The sequence below is a fragment of the Papilio machaon genome, chromosome 3 (assembly GCF_912999745.1).
Source record: "Papilio machaon chromosome 3, ilPapMach1.1, whole genome shotgun sequence".
NCBI lineage: Eukaryota > Metazoa > Arthropoda > Insecta > Lepidoptera > Papilionidae > Papilio > Papilio machaon.
This window is the reverse complement of record NC_059988.1, coordinates 10,206,090-10,222,906: the sequence shown is the minus strand read 5'-3', so window position 1 is coordinate 10,222,906 and position 16,817 is coordinate 10,206,090. Positions and strand designations below refer to the sequence as shown.

The following is a 16,817-nucleotide window of genomic DNA, read 5'->3' as shown; positions in this document are numbered from 1 at the left end:
CAACAATTATATTGAATTTCAGGTAAACATGATTTTGTGAAATAAAACAACTTGATACAGGTCACAAGTTTAATTATTCATAAATAAAACAACAGAGCTTAACTCTAACACGTCCGTTGAATACTGTACAGGCTGATACATAACGTGACTATGATACACAACAACGCGCCATACGCTATAATAAATACGTCGTCGAGGAGTGTCGGCCGCACGGGGGCGTCGCCTCGGCTCGGGGGCGGCGCGCTAGGGCTTGGCCCCGCCCCTCGCACTGTGCTGCACCGCCGGCGAGCCCTGACACCTGACACTGCGAGTGCCAAAACATTTTGCACTAAACATTACATAAGATACAACTTCCAGTGTCCAACAAAGATCCAAACGTTTCTCGCAACAGTGACACTGTACACAGTCTGGAGGATCGACAAGCGCAAGCATTTTTTAAAATCTTATAGACATATACTTTGAAAAAATACTTCACAAATTGATAATCTATTTTATATAATTTTCAGAGCAAAAGCTGCATTCAACACTCACATATTGCGGCTCGTTGGCGCCTCGTTACACTTATTAGACATTAGGACTAAAGTAAATAAATGGAGTGTTCGGGAAGTACCGTTGTAGTATGGAAGGAGACGTCCCGGCGACTCACAAGTCCACCTTTACATTCATAAGAAAATTCGATCTTTTAAATGACATCGAATTAATTAAAGGGAATTAACATCCGCGACCTATTCACTGGTAGTCTAAGAAATATTTTAGTGAGCGGCGCGGCCGAGACACTGGGGCGAGGTCTGGTGTGGGAGAGGACCAGTCGGAAGACACAACCATTCTTTCAGACGCTACACGAGTGCTATATAAAAACAACATTCAATTTACAAATTGTAAAACATTTTATGGCATAATTTTAAATAGAAATAATAAATATGCATTGCTCGGTCGTGCGCTGGCGGCGCGCGACGTGCCTTCAACAAGTCCATAGCGCGTAGGGGCGGGGCGGGGCCGGCCTGGGGGCGGGGCGAGGCCGGCCTGGGGGCGGGGCGAGGCGAGCCTGGGGGCGGGGCGAGGCGAGCCTGGGGGCGGGGCGGCTAGCTGGGCAGGCGGCGCCGCGCGGCCTCACGCCCGACGCCGCTCTCCCACGCCATTGGCTACCTGTAACGAAATTTCCTAATAAAATCTAAAATCTTTTTTATTGTACAATATGGGTTGTCATAATGAGAATCTATCTTAGATTTTTTAAAATAAAACAAGAAGAAGGTGAACGTGCCTGTTATCGTGCGGATGCAGCACAACACGCTGGTAGTCGCGACGCGCGAGCTGCTGGCGCTGCCTGCTGCCCAGCTCGGCGGTGCCGTCGCGCGTTATGAACAGCTGCAGACCTGACGCTGCAACACATATATACATACATACATACAGATGACACTCACCACAGTACAGAGCTTCGAATAGTAATAAAGTAAATGTAGGATTTGTGTTTGATTCTTTTCTTCATCACGGTGTTGAACACATTTACATGTGATTGCGTGAGAGATGTGGGGGTGTGGGGGGTGTGGAGGTGTGTGGGGGGTGTACGTACTCTCAGCGGCGTCGTCGACGGCGTGCTTGAGGTCCGTGGCGGCGAGCAGCTCGTCGATCAGGGAGTCGGGGTTGACGCGCGTGTTCTCCACACGACACGACACCGCGTGCTGAACACACAAACACACGCACACACATACAGTACTCTATATAATGACATCGGTCGACTGTTGAAATAAATCATCAGCAGAATATATGTATATGTATGTAGTACCTGCACGTCGTCAGCGGGCGGGGCGTGTGTGACGTGCGTGGTGTGTGCGGCGTGTGTGGGGGGCTGCGGTGGCGCACGCTGGCGGCGGGCGCGGGCGCGCTCCAGCGAGCCGCTCTCTGAGGCGGAGGCGGTGAGGGAGCCGGAGGACGGGTTCCTGTAGGATTACCTCTGTCTCGTACAATTGTCCTCTCACTTATACACATCTATAGCGTCAACTATAACAACAAAAACAACCACCGAAGATCACAAACACAACTAACATAAGCAACTTAAGACTAATATTCTTGTGTTTTTGTCACTTGTCCAGTATATTTTCAGTTCTTCAAATTACACTGATCTGTCACAAAATACTTTGTTATTAGATTTTAGTGACATTCCTTTTTTCAATTAATTAATAATTCGGTTTAAGAGCACTTTATCTAAAATATATTTTTTTCCAGACCAGTGTTATTTCTCTTAATCTAATTATACTACAATTATTTACAATGAGATTATAAGTCATACCTAAAATAATATAATTATTGTAATAAACATATATAATATAAACAGATAAAAATAAACACATGCACACAGATTCAAAATTCAGCAAAGCGCATGCAAATAAATAATTAAAATGTTATTTAATTTGTCACATTATATGAAGTAGAGAGCAACATGCAGCTTCATAATATGCAATATAAAAATGCAAATTGTCAAAAAGACTCTTGACTACATTAAGGTGTGATTTTCTCTTTTGTTTTGGATTAATAAAGTAATATATTTCAGATATTTGAATGAGCCGGGGAGGCTGCACCACATCGCACACCACATTGCAGGCAAACAGCCGGTGAAACAAGTGAGAGTATACTAGTACAGAATATCTAAGCCGCAACGAAAAATAGAATCGCTGGAAATGTCAAAATAAATCTAAATAATAATAATAATTAATAATATGGCGGCTAATAGCGACAACAACAAAACGTCTGAAAGGCGAGAAGCGACGTGGGCACGAACAACATCTATGACAAACGTGGGCAAAGTGTGTGCGTGTGTGTTTGTGTGTGTGTGGGCTGCACGGCTATGTATATACAAAATACTGTGCGTGTACGTGGTATTGATGCATTTGAATTGGATATATCTCACATATGTTAATGAGAAAAAACTAATATAATATATATTTGTAGGAGTTGTTTCAGTGCATCCTGACAATAGAACAATAGTAACTGTAACATATTGTATTGTAATCAATGTTTCTTGTTTGTTATATGTATTTTATGTTTGGTAAAACGAGAGATAAATGTGACAGTGACTACAGATGTGTATGTGTGTGGTGAGTGAGGATGCTGTGTGGTAGCGGCGACTGACCGCGCAGTGTGGGTGCGGCGCGGCAGAGAGTTGTCACGTCGCGCGCCGCACGCCGCGCACTCGCCCGCCTCCCGCCTGCGCGCACGCACTCGTCACGTTACACGCCACGCGCACCGCACGCCGCCCCCCGCACCCGGCGAGCGGCGTGCGCGCGCACAGTGTACATACACATGTCTCGTAAGGGTCCCTTCACACAGACCGGGCCGGAGCTGGTCTTTTCGCAAAGACCGGCGCGAATTATCCACTTACAACCGACCGATTCGTTTCACACAGACCAGGAAGAGCACTGTTTGAAGCGGACCAGCTCGAAGCCCGACGGAGTCGAACAGGTGCTCTTCGAAAGCGGTTTACGATTAATACCGCGCAGTGAAATGGCGGCTGTCAGCGGATGCGGTGTCCGCGATGAGGGAAGAGGAAGCGATCGAGGCCGGTCGACTGCGCAAGTGCAAAAAAAGCACGCAATCGGATCCGGTCGTTTGCGCGGACGCGGAAGTATACGTTATCAAAGGCACTCGGTCGGCTTTTCTTATTGTTTGTCTCTTACTACAGATTACGCTTGCTCTTGATAAAAAAGTCACAAAATGCGAAGTTAAACCTTATCTCAATCGTGTATTTCTCTAATTTGCGATAAAAATCTGCTCACCTCTCCGGTCCAGTCTGTGCTAACGGACCCTGACATAACATTTATTTGACAATTTGCAACAAAATGTTCTACTGTTTGCGAAACTTGAACCGAACAACGACGGATTTTTTATAAACATATAATCGCTTTTATATAGTTATAAACCTGTATCAAAATATCATTATTTAAGTATATTTTTTGCAAACAGATAAAATTAATAAAAATAAATTTTACACATATACAAAAAACCATTTCTCAAACCACCACCATGATACTTGTAGAACATATTCAATAGAAGTAGGAAAAAAATTCATAACAAACAAGAAAAGACGCAAAAACAAACAGAAAAAAAGAACATAAAGATGAAGTTACACCCATAACCTGTATATTAGTACGCGGCGGACATTACTCGAGGCGGAGGGGGAGGGGGGAGGGGGTGAGGAGAGCAGCACGAGGCGGAACTCACCTCGTGTAGTCCGTATAGCTGTGCCGTAGAACCTCCACTTTTCGACCTCTCTGCGACGCGAAGCTATTCCTTTGCAAAACCTCTGCGTTACTATCGTTCTTCGGCGTGGAAGTGTGGACGTCGTCGTCGAGGGCCTGGTTGGAGAGGCTGCGGAAGCGATGGCGCACGTCAATGCGGTCCACGAGTTCGGCGTCGCCCTCGGGGTCCGAGGGGATGCAGTAGAACTCGTCCTCGATGCACCCCGACAGTCTGTTCGCGTTGGACACCAGCGAGTTCTTTCGGTGGGCGAGGGGCGTGAGGAAGGGGAAGTTAGTGAACAGCTCCTCGTTCTTCTTGTTCCTCTCGAGCAGCGCGGGAATGGTGTTGAGCGACTTCTGCTTGAAGATGTGAAAGTTTGCGAGCGGCTCGACCGCCGCGCTCACCACCGCCGCCGCCTTCCGCTTGTGGTCGAAGTATGTGGGCATGGCGAAGGTGTTCTCCTCGAGCAGGGTGGAGTCAGGCGTGCGGTACTCCTCGCTGGCGGGGCTGGCGGAGTGCAGCGCGTGTCGCGGGATCACGTCGGGGGGTCCGGTGAGCGTGGTGTTGGGCGTCAGGTAGAGGTCTGAGGTCTCGCTGACGAGCGTCTTCTCGAGCAGCAGCTTGGCGAGCGCGCGGCCCGAGTGCCTGCCGGAGGGCGCGGGAACGTGCAGCGTGCTGCTGCTCGTGCAGCTCGTGCTGGTGGTGCAGGTGCGCTCGACGCGTACGCTACGGGATCGGTGCGGGGAGCGCGTGGAGGGGGGAGGGGGGGAAATCAAAATAAATTAATAAAGCTGTCACAGCCGGGGCTCTCGTTAGTCACGCGCAAGACGAAGACCGAGAAAGAAGCATAAGATGTGTGCACAGGCTGCGTCCTCCGCTCGACCAATGTCCGCCAACGGTCGCTCTACAGACCGCCCGCCCCGCCCCGCCCTGCTCTGCCCTGCCCTGCAGCCCCATTTACATCCCATAGCTTATTACAACACATCATTTTTAAATACATTATAAAGAAAATAATTTATACATAAACTTAAAAGTATCCTGGGAAAATAAATAATAACTAAATAAAAAACATAGCACAGAGTATTTCACCTTACATTCTAATAGCTACTTGTCCTCAAAATGAAAGGGTAAAACGTGATATGTTGTATTCATTGCCGAGGATGCTACAGCAGCTGTACCCTGCGCTTGTTTGTATGCGTGTGAGTTGTGTGATGTCAGACAACGCACCTGTTGTGGTGCCGAGTGTCGCGGGAGTCAGGCGCGCACTCGCCCTCCGAGCTCTGTCGCGAGTGCGCAGACGCCGCAGACACCGAGCTGCCGTATCCCGAAGCCTGCATATTATTATTATATTTATTTTATCCGACTCGAAGGACCGAGCCATTAACGGAAACGTGTGCGAGTTAAATTAAAACATATATATCTATATTTACAGATGGTATTCAGATCACAGGCACATTTTATTACGAATTTCATCGATGTAGTCGCGATGGCGATTGTCACAAATATTCATGCTAGGCTCACTGCACCTTCTATGTATAGTGACTGTCGCCACAGATTTCGAAGAAAGTGGAATAATAGTTAGGAGAAACTCGTGCTCTAGATGCCAGATCGTCTGCTGGGCGTAGAGTGCAAAACAATAAGAAGTTGAGCGCACCTTGCTGCTCATGTCGCCCGACGTGTTGGATGAGTTGCGCGAATGCGTGTGCTGCTGGCACGATGCGCACGGCGCAACGCCCCCTGACACCGCTGGGAATACACAAATGGTACTAATTAACTTTACATTATATCGACTATCGATGCATGTAGTTTATTCCTTAATATACAGCAGAAGTCGATGATCCAGACTTGTATTCTCAAAGGTTATGTGAAACAATACAACAAAGTATAATATTATACTATACATATGTACAGTTTGTGTGTGACATACCCGCATGTTCGGGCGCGGGCGGGTCCTCTTGGTCGGGCGGCGGCTCGCAGGCCGCCAGCGCGGCTATCGTCGGCGGCGTCACGCCTTCCGACACTGGAACTGTTACCGATCGATTCATTTATTATTTTCCATTCGAGTAATTAAAACAAGTGTATTCGACGACACAGTATTATTCAATTAAGTCTATATACTATTGCAATACCTTGCAAACCTTCTTATTGGACTGTAAAGTGACATCATCTGATATGATGATCTGATATGGGCGAGGGCTCACCGTGGGGCTTGGCGCCGGTGAGCGAGCCGAAGCCGGAACTGTTGGTGGAGCAGGCGCAGTCGTCGTCGGGCGGCGCCGCGCTCTCCGCGCCGCTGTCGCCGCCTTCCGCCGCCTCTTGCTTGCGCTCCGGCCTGCACATCACATATAGGATTCTACATAAATACAAATTCATAATGCTGACAATGCTTCATCTCTGACCACAATTCTTTCGGACTCAGATGGCACAGACTTCGGGTTTCACATTTATTTTCAAGGTCAGCATTTACAAGAGTTCGTTACTTACACTTTAAAGAGAGGATCGCCGGAGATCATGTTCATCTTGATGCGCAAGCGGAGCACCGAGTTGTCTTGGCGGCGGCGAGGATCGTAGCCCTCGAGCAGGCAGTGTCGCGTCGCCTCGCCCGCGCCCGCCAGTTCCGCCAGGTTCACGTCGCAGAAGCCCAGCTTCTGGTACGACCGCCCGCCTGCACATATAACACTTTCCCACGTCACCTCAACCTATACATCACACTTAACAACGCGCTACATACTAAGTAATACTCTGGAGGGAATTTTAATATTTAAGTCTGGAAGTAATTCATTTGATATTATATGAGAGATGATGACGTAGTGTGGCGTACCCTTGCACTCCTTACGCACGGAGACTCGCAGCAGGGCCGGCTCGAGGACGCCGGTGTTGGCGTTGGCGCACATCTTGCAAACGAAGGAGAACTGCGCGTTCCACCGCACCGAATGGTTGCACACCTCCTCCCTGTAACGCACACACAATCTTATGCTTATCATTGCATTAAGTGTACCTCCCGGCTATTTTACTCTTGTTTCCGCATTACCATGGCATCTTAAATTTACACCTATCGTTTCTAAGACGAAAGCGATTACAATAAAATAAGTGATTTACTATGATAAAGTTGGCTGTGGAACGTTTAAAAAAGTGAAAATGTATTAGAATGATGCAACAGTTGTAACGGGAAATATATTGGGAAAGGAATTCGCTCGCCGGCCACTAAATCTGTCGCGGATGCGCTGCCACTTTCCATTAACCCGCCTCTGATGCCGACCGACCGACCGACCGTGGTAAAACTTTTGCTTGTAGAACTAGTGCTCTATATATAAATATGCTCTCGTAACATATGTTCCATTGATGCTCTCAATTTAACTTTGAGATCGTCCCCAGTAGCGGGTAGTGAGGTCAGGTGGCGACCTATACCAGCCCCTCCCCTTCCTCCGATCTTCCCACTCGTCCGCTACACGTAAAATACCAAAAGGTCTTCATTCACGACTCACATCGTAATAAAGTAATGCGGAAAATAACGTATAGTTAATTTGAAACCAGGAGATATCATATACATAACCGAATCTGAACTAAGTTTGTTTTTATGGATATAAGAAAAGCCCCAAGGGCGTAAGGAAATTCAGCAGCTGTATGATAAATGTCGCGGGCAGAGTAGTACTTTTCGGTTTGTACTTTATATCGTTTACTTCAAAATTGCCTTTAATCAAATTCCTTGCAAATTCACTTAGCTACAATTATATTCACGTGGATATATTACTCGTGCTATTCAAAAAATCATAGCATTATTTACCGATATTTTTTTATTGATAAATACAAATGTATGACATTGTATTGTCTGTCAGTTAGATCAACCGACGGCCTGGGTTTTGGCCGGTCGATAGCGTGTTGGTACGCGGAGGCCGCGGCACGCACTTCCGTTGCCTAATGAAGCCGAATGACCGATAAACCCTGCCCTATTTTCATTATTGGGTTATCAGCGGGTCTTGTTATCGTGGAAATTTAAATAAAATATAATTCAGTCGTGTTCCTGTATAAAGTATTTATTGTACAATTGTTATCGGTTTCGATTCGATGCACAACAACGTGTATTCTATTAAACTAAGTGTATGACCGAATTAAAAGCTTCAACATTTAAATATCACTGAGAACCTTTTAAAGACGCTTAAAACTCCATTTTCTGGAAATACACGTGTAGATGACATCGTTGTGATAAATTTAACTTGCTATTAAACTATATTATAGTAATAGTAAAAGATTTATGCATATACATAACAATAGTATAAAATTGTAAAACAACTAACACAAGGAAGGGTAAGCAGTGGTTATTAAAAAAATTCTGTTTTCTTTGTGTTTGTTAAGTGTTTCTATTTTTTATTTATTGCTCATGTTGTGACAAGTGCGCCGCGTCGTGCCGCATTCACAAGCGTTGTGAAGCGCTGCCCGTGGGCCGTGGCCTTTGGCGGCCCACGCACTATGCATCATTCTCACATCATATTTTGCACATAATTTATTTAGTCATGCGAAAATTGCAACTATTGGCAAGTCATGAATTGAATCTCTTCATCTATATCTTCTATATATATAAAAGAAAGTCGTGTTAGTTACACCATTTATAACTCAAGAACGGCTGAATCGATTTGACTGAAAATTGGTGGGCAGGTAGCTTAGAACCAGGAAACGGACATAGGATAATTTTTACCCCGTTTTCTATTTTTTTTATTCCGCGCGGACGGAGTCGCGGGTAAAAGCTAGTTTTTAATAAATTTTAAAAAGACGATCAGGGATGTTGTCATTTAAATTTCAGCAATGATAAACGTCGTAATGGTATTTACACAATCTTTTAAAGTAACACATTGACACTCACATATACAGAAGCCAGCGACCGGCGCCGGCGCTAACGCGACGTGCAGCATCCGACTGATAGGAAAGCATTTGCATCCGATGAATAACTATTTAATTTAAAGCTACAACATTTTCACTAGTATTTATTACTGTAGGTAATTTAATTTCAATATGAAACAAGTAACAATTACTCAAGACATGCGTGCAAGCGTAATCAGTGCGCCGCCGTTTCCACATTCCAACAGCAACAACAAGAGCGGGCAACAACCAGTTGTTGGTCAAACTTGTCGTAAGAGCGGCCGTGCCATTTATATATGGTAGGTATATGTGCGTGTTGTTTTATGGCTGAATGCACTAGTGGGGTAGAGAGCGCGGCGATTGGGGGTAGATAGGTGATGTGCCGGAGAGCCGGGTTCAAACCTGCCACCCGTCGCCTGAACCGGAATGCCGTTGTGACGATGCCATCAACCCGCTGTTTTCATGTTTTTAATTCGACTTTTAGTAGTAGCTTTGAAATAAACCACCAATATTGTGATTGCACATAGATATTTTTGTAGGTTATATGTTTAAACCGGTTCAAAGTGACATGAGGAAAGTTTTTGTATAAGTTCCGAACTAGAACTAGACAAAAAACAATGAAGTCGGCGACAGCAATGTGTAGCCTGTACAACCGGACATACTGACACTCCGCCATGTCACTGTAGCTCGTAATGAGGACACAGTTTTTTACATATACCGCTATGACACGATAACACTAATCTAATGACAAGTTCTCGTTTATTTGCTTTTATATTTTTGAAATGAAAATGACACAAAGTTGCACTTCGATTAACGTTATACTTCAATTTTCTTTGAAAGAAAAATAACAGGAACCTGAGTATTTAAGTATAGATCGTGGTCCGTTTTGATGGATTAGCGAACTTTTAGAAAGAGTTTGCTAACTTAGGAAGTTGGAGATCGTAAATACGATTTACTTTAATTAAATAAGGCTTATCAAATTTATAACATATAAATATATTAAAAAAAACTATTGTAGTACTGTTAGAAGGCTATTAGAGACATAGGTATATTATATGGTATACAATATACCTTACATTCAAGTTATAGAGGCCATCAATTAACGAGCCGCACACATGCCGAGTCCGGCGCTGCGGGCGACAACCGGCGCATGCAGATTGACGAGCACAGCGCACTGCTGCACCGCTAGCTGCTGACTTCTCTGATATATTGCTATGTGATTGGACACTTTGCAATACATCAGAAGAAAATAAAACTCAGTTTTTTCTATGCTGTAAAGATTATTATTATTATAACGTCAAAACCGGAGCTGAAGACAGTCGCCGTGGCCGATATCGGCCGGGATTACATCATCATCATCATCATCATTATTATTATAAAGTGGAATGATCTGTATTTTTGTATGTATACATAACTAATAAACTCAAAAACTACTGAACTGTTTTAAAAAAAATATTTCGTCATAAAAAGCTTCATCATCACTAAGTAACATTTTTAATTCCGCGCAGAAAAAGTCGCGGACAAAAGATAGTTATAAATAAAATATAACACTCCACGTCTTCCAAATGACAATACTGTCGTAAATGACTTAGTGTTAGAGAAGAATGAAAAGCTACAGTTCCTGATTGCGTCACTTCCGCATCGCACATTATAGCTTTGCTTTTTATTATCAGTCACATAAATCCATCGCACGTGTTGCCGGCACTACACTACAAGGTAATCGTTTCCCAATGTATGGCGTATTAGAGTGCACAGTCGGCGGGCAGGGGCGGCCGGTGGCGCGGAGGAAGTACGTCGGGAGTACTTTCGCTCGGCGAAAACTCATTCACTTTCTGCAAGACGTTCTTAGTGAAGCGCGCTAATTGCCCATTAAAGCACTAATGAGCCGGCGTCGCGTGCCGGCGGCCGTTAGCGGTTAGTCGCCTGTCGGCATCGCGCTGCAAGTCAACAGAAGCCAAGCTGAAGGAAAGTGGCAAAGGTTATACTGTTCGTAAGAAACGGGATTCTTACGAACAGTATATTAGTAAAAACCACGAAAGTCTAAAGTTATATGTGGAAAAGGTTGTGGATGAACTATCAAAGTACTTAAGTTATTCTGGTCCATTACGATAGAAAGATTTAAAAATTCCATCCATACAATAAGCATTCAAGGAAATGCATAGCCCAGGGTGTTCATCGTGTTACATACATCGATCATCATTGACTACGGTATATTAGCAACTCAGACGCATGCAAGTCGAGTCTGAGCTCGGGCAACACTTCCGCATTGTATTGCTATTGTTTGCCCTCAGATCTCGCTTCCTCTTTTTTCCACGAGCTAACTATCGAAGTAGCTCGATTAGTACTCTTCTTGTTTTAAAATGTAGACACATTTTTCGGCAATTAATATAGTTGTACACATATGACAAAATATAAAATCATAAATAACTAATCTTGACATATCGGCATGGCAACACGTGGCAGTGGCAAAGCGGCAGACGCGGGCGGCGCAGCGCTGGAGCGAGTCGACGACCTTCCGATTATTGCCGGCAATTAGTCAGCAGAGTGCGACTATACCTACTAGTAGCATAATGTTCATACTCGTGCGCATAGGATATGTTATTTATTATATGGCTTTGTTCTTCCGGATTAACAATCTCAAAGTCTATTAATTATTCATAAGTTAGTAATTAGAGCATTTATAAAACTTATCGAGTTCGTGGTGAAACTGGTTTTTCAGATAATAAACAAAAACGTAGTCGAAAATAAATAGGAGATAATCTTAATGAGACTTCCTGTATTGAGGGTCGTGTGCAGTAATTAAAGCCTCGTTCGACCTCACCGACTTCCTCAGCCCCACGCCGCACGACGACCTACTGTGCCGTGCGATAACATGCTCCCTTGCGATAATATTTCAAACGACTTCGATTACCTCCGCCACGTCCTGCGAACGTGCGCAACTAATTTGATGTTTGTGAAGCGACGAAGCCTGAGTGTGTTTAATGCGTAGTGTTGTTTCGACAATTTATCTTGAACAATTTTAGTTCTCCAATGAAAACTGCTATACTTTAAATAATTATAGTTTAGTAATAATCTATTGACATGTATTAATCCTAACAGAAAAGTCGACCATAAAAATAAATTTATATCAGTATTACCGCAAAGGTAAATTAAGGGTAGAAAGTTGATAAAGCGATTTTATATTGACGCTATTCCGTGATGGTGTTGGCAGCAAGCCACAAAGTGCCAAGGCAGCTGGTGGGTGCAGTGCAGTGCGAAGCGCCTATCGAGCCTTGGCCAACTCTGCCGATTAACTCTCGCCGGTGCCGATGCGGTACTATTTACATAAAAAAACACTTCGAGAGCCGAAGGTTTGTGCAATCTATTTAGGTCAATGAGAAAACTTAACTCATTATTAAACGGATGATTTGTAAATTTCGAAATTATTCTAGGTTGCTGTTAAACATAAATTGCCTAAATGCTTATTACAACCAGGTCTAAGACATGAAAGTATCGATTTTATCGCACTCCTTTTCATACAGGAAATGACATACGAGAAAAACAAAACTGTTATGTATAAAAAAAACAGGAGAGATGTCAGGTTGATCAGTTCTGTTGTGTTTACCGTAACAAATGTGTTGTGACAGCGTGTCTTGACACGCAATGTGCCTGCGGTATATACGAGTAGGTTACTGTAGTACCTACTGCGGGCGGTTATAGACACACGGACGGACCAACGCTCTATAAATACACATTTAATTATAGACTACATCAATTGCTACGTCCTTGGCTCTTCGTCCTGACACCGGCGCTGCGACGCTCGTCAGCTAATTTATTGCTCTTTGATTGATTCGAGTACGATGACGTCACTCTTTAAATGCGTCACACGAATGTCTTTAGCAATTAATATTCCTAGATTGTTTACCTAATGTTATCTTAATAATATTATAAATGTAAAGGTTTAGATAGATGTATGGATGTTTGATTGGAGGTATCTCCGGAACGGCTCAACGGATCTTAATGAAATTTGGCACAGATGTAGAACATAGTTCGAAAGAACACATAGGCATTACTTATTACATTTTTGTTCCCGCGCGGAGTCCCGGAGTCGCAGGTAACAGCTAGTATTTTCATCGATATGCGCAAACGAGTCAAAAGTAGTGCACAAAGTTGTAATAGTAGAAGCAATTAAAACATTACAACTAACATGAACATTACTAATTATTTAAGCATAGGAAAACTGTTGACTTCTTAATTTCTTATCTGTTGGAAGGACAACGAATCTCACCCACGAGCATATAACAAGCACGTTTAGGAAGCCAGCTTGCCCCGATAATTAGCTGACATTCATTACGCAATACTAATTAATTATGAAGGAATTCTTTCCGCGCCCGCCGCGCAGCCCGTCGCCAAGCGCCGCCAGCCGCCGCGGATGGTGGGCAACTCGCTTACGTATAAATCATAAATTCCAACTAATTTGCGAAAATGAACGCGGCTTTACTATTGAAAACGTTGATTTATAATGTGTTCATTAAATTCTAGCTGAATTCGTAGTTTGTATATTTAATGAAAGCATACATAGGTACATAATATTTTGTACAACGCTTCTTTGTATCACGTTTCAAATTAATTATATAAAAGGTCTATTTAACTAAATGAGGTATTCTAATAATTGAAAATAATTTCATATACCACGCTTTCGTTAACTTATTATTAAACTAACAAGCTTCAAAATTATAGCAGTATCATAAGATAAAGTAGGTACTTAGTTAGTTTTATTTCTTTACGTATGGTAGATATTCATTATAATAGAGATCCATGTTCTGAAAATAATATTGTATTAGGTATTCAGGCTACAGATATGCTAATGTTTGTGTTGTGCACAATGTCTGTCTGCTACCGGACGTGCCCGCAACTCCCGGCACGGCTCCCCCTAACTACACACTTCCCACTCTGGGGCGCAGGCTCGGACTAATTCCCACACATTAATTGTCATCCCGTCATCATTACGGAGGTTTAGTTTTATTTCACGTTCCCTTCCCGTGATTTGACGAAGGAGTGGACGCATATTAAGGGGTAATATTCTTTTCGGTGCGTCCTTTCCTCCGTCAATTACATGTAGGCAACGCATCTGCAATGACGGATGTCTATGAGCAGCGGTCACTTCACTATTTGGAAGAATTCAGTTCGCCTTTAGTATTGTACTTCATAAATGAAATAGGTAAAGTAGAGCAATCCGTAACGCTTGCGGAGTTTCTGTTGTTGTGTAAAGACTGATTTTAACGAGTGTTATTAATGTAATTATCCACTTAGGACGAAAGCGTTGCGCGACGGAGAAACGTCGGTAAAAGTCAAGTGAAACGGGAGCCGCCCGAGCGCGCACTACTGCTATGACCCACGTACTAAGGTAATTTCATGTCAACACTTTGTAGTTATAATATCTGACCGTTTTCTAGCCCTTCGTCGGACGCGGGATTTCGTATTGTTATAGTGTCGGTTTATATAATGTTAATTTTTATTATTTACTTAACATCTCTATATACATAAGCATAAAGCACATTAACTAAGAAAAAAATACTTGAACAAAATATCAGAGAAAGTAGTACACCTTGAAAAATGTACTTTACCGTCTGTAAAGGTTTTGTTCCATTATTGGAAAAGAACACAAATAACGAAATTGAAACTCAGATTTCACAAACGAGATTTTGGTTGTTTCTAGAAGCACGTATTATACCTGACGGTATTTATGTGCAGTTTGCGTTGTGACCGGACTGTGTGACATTGTGAGGAGTGCTAAGGTCCTCCTCGCCTACGGTTCCCGGCGGGGTCTGTGGCCGACTCACGCGGTCACCTCCGTCAAACAAACGATGCACTCGCGATACTAGCCAAGTATCACTTTGTGTGAATATTGCTGAATACATTCAAGTTTAAACCAGGCATAATTATTTTATCTTATAAGAAGTACTACGTCATTAGTATAAAATGCTATTTGGTATCTATTACAAAAATGAGAACTACTTTTTTGGTTATTCTATATCTATTCAAACTAAAGGCAAAATATGTTCATATTACAACCGAAAATACCACATTTTCTAGAAAAATCAGAGAATCAGAAAGTTGTTATAGTTACTATTTGAATGATTTTTATGAAATAAACACTCGTTTTTAATAATTATGTGACGTGACATGGTTTGTTTGAGTGAAGTTGATATAGCAACGAGCGTGATAGGGGTAACCCCACCTGCCGCACCAATCATGTTATTCCCCGGGAAAATACTGACGCAGGAGGGTGGGTGATGACATGATTTAACAATTTGGTGAAACGTTTTACATAAATATTTTAGTGAAAAGCGTTTCAACTCTTTAATTGGGAACGATGTAGAACAATAAAATAAATGAGATAAATAACAAAACATATACAACAAAATTCCGATGATTTGCTACTAAATTAAGACAAATGAAACTGACCTGCTCGAATGATCCTGAAAGTTGCCCCCGTCCAACAGACGGACCTTCGCGAAAAGCACTGCGGAGACGAAGGGAACCTCCGTCAACTCTTCGAGGCAGCACTGTACTCCGAACTTGTATCGCTTCTTCTTCGTCATGAACGCCATGACGCCGCACACATCGGGCCCGGGGCAAAGGACCCACACTCGCGCTTGCCGGACCCACCCGGCACCGGACTCACTGGACCGGTTTGGTACGGACCGAGTCGAACTGGTTTCTGGTACGCACTAGCACAAGCACTTCACTTTACATGTGTGTCGCGAAAACGCACGTGCAAATGAACGTTTTTGTTTGGAAGCGAACTGCACAGCCTATTTATTTGAGGACATATAATGGTGAAGCGACTAGCTTGATATCGGGGAGGCTGGTCGTGTGAGGAGGCCGGGGCTCGAGCAGTCGCATAGCGGCCGGCGGCAGTCTGCAACAAGAGTTAGCTATTAGCTCTGCGATGACCACACATACAATGAAGCGCGCGTGTTTATAAACAAACAACTTTGAAGACAATAGACAATATTAATCTATTTGTTATTAAAAATTTGTTAAACAATGCATTCTAAACGCTTTAACATGAACAAATAAATAAATTGAAAACACGTATAACCTTGTCAAAAATCAAAGAAGCCGTACAATTACTTAAAAGGAACACCTTCAAATGATATTGTTGTAGAGGGTTTAAGAAGCCGAAAAAGTATTCTTGTTTAAATTTTGTGTGACTTTTGTTTATATTTATATTTTTGGACCTATTTATTATGTACGACTATTCAGACGTGACTTGTTTACTTACAACGTGGCGTGTTGTCAAAAATGAGCGAGCACGCGCACGCGCACGCAGGCACGCGCCTCCCGCGACGAGGCGCGCCCTTCACATCACCTGCAACAACACAACACGGCGTGTACACAACCACACGGCCACAACTAAACAACGTCACGTCTTTTATATTGTTTCGAATGCGATAATGTTAACTTAAATCTTAAAACAGCCAGCATTAAATTTTAAACAAGTAAACGGCGCCTATAAAGTGTAAAATTCTTTCTAAAAAGTTTTTAAGACATAACCGACCAAAAGTAGACGATGCTAAATTGTTTACTTTTGCGGCAGCTGACATCAATAATGAATTTAAAATTTCATGAAATCTATTTGGTCACGTTGAGAAACTCCGGTTGGTCAATAATTGTGATAATGTAAAAAAGAATATAGTTAATGAGTTTATAAGCGAGGTCGCGGCGGGCACGGGTAGAAGTAA

General features: G+C 43.2%; 1 protein-coding gene across 1 annotated transcript in view; it reads right to left on the bottom strand.

The window, feature by feature from the left end:
• Window positions 1-1,073: 1,073 nt before the first annotated feature.
• LOC106708517 overlaps window positions 1,074-16,817 on the bottom strand; it is a 36,699-nt gene continuing 20,955 nt past the window's right edge. Inside the window, exons 2-13 of the mRNA XM_045686300.1 lie at window positions 15,535-15,991; window positions 7,055-7,185; window positions 6,718-6,898; window positions 6,435-6,565; window positions 6,161-6,259; window positions 5,888-5,979; window positions 5,461-5,564; window positions 4,216-4,959; window positions 1,835-1,937; window positions 1,571-1,679; window positions 1,262-1,379; window positions 1,074-1,146 (exon numbers count right to left, since the gene is read on the bottom strand). Coding sequence (XP_045542256.1) covers window positions 1,143-1,146; window positions 1,262-1,379; window positions 1,571-1,679; window positions 1,835-1,937; window positions 4,216-4,959; window positions 5,461-5,564; window positions 5,888-5,979; window positions 6,161-6,259; window positions 6,435-6,565; window positions 6,718-6,898; window positions 7,055-7,185; window positions 15,535-15,680 — 1,962 coding nt within the window. The 5' untranslated portion in view covers window positions 15,681-15,991 and the 3' untranslated portion in view covers window positions 1,074-1,142. The remainder of the gene's footprint in view (window positions 1,147-1,261; window positions 1,380-1,570; window positions 1,680-1,834; window positions 1,938-4,215; window positions 4,960-5,460; window positions 5,565-5,887; window positions 5,980-6,160; window positions 6,260-6,434; window positions 6,566-6,717; window positions 6,899-7,054; window positions 7,186-15,534; window positions 15,992-16,817) is intronic.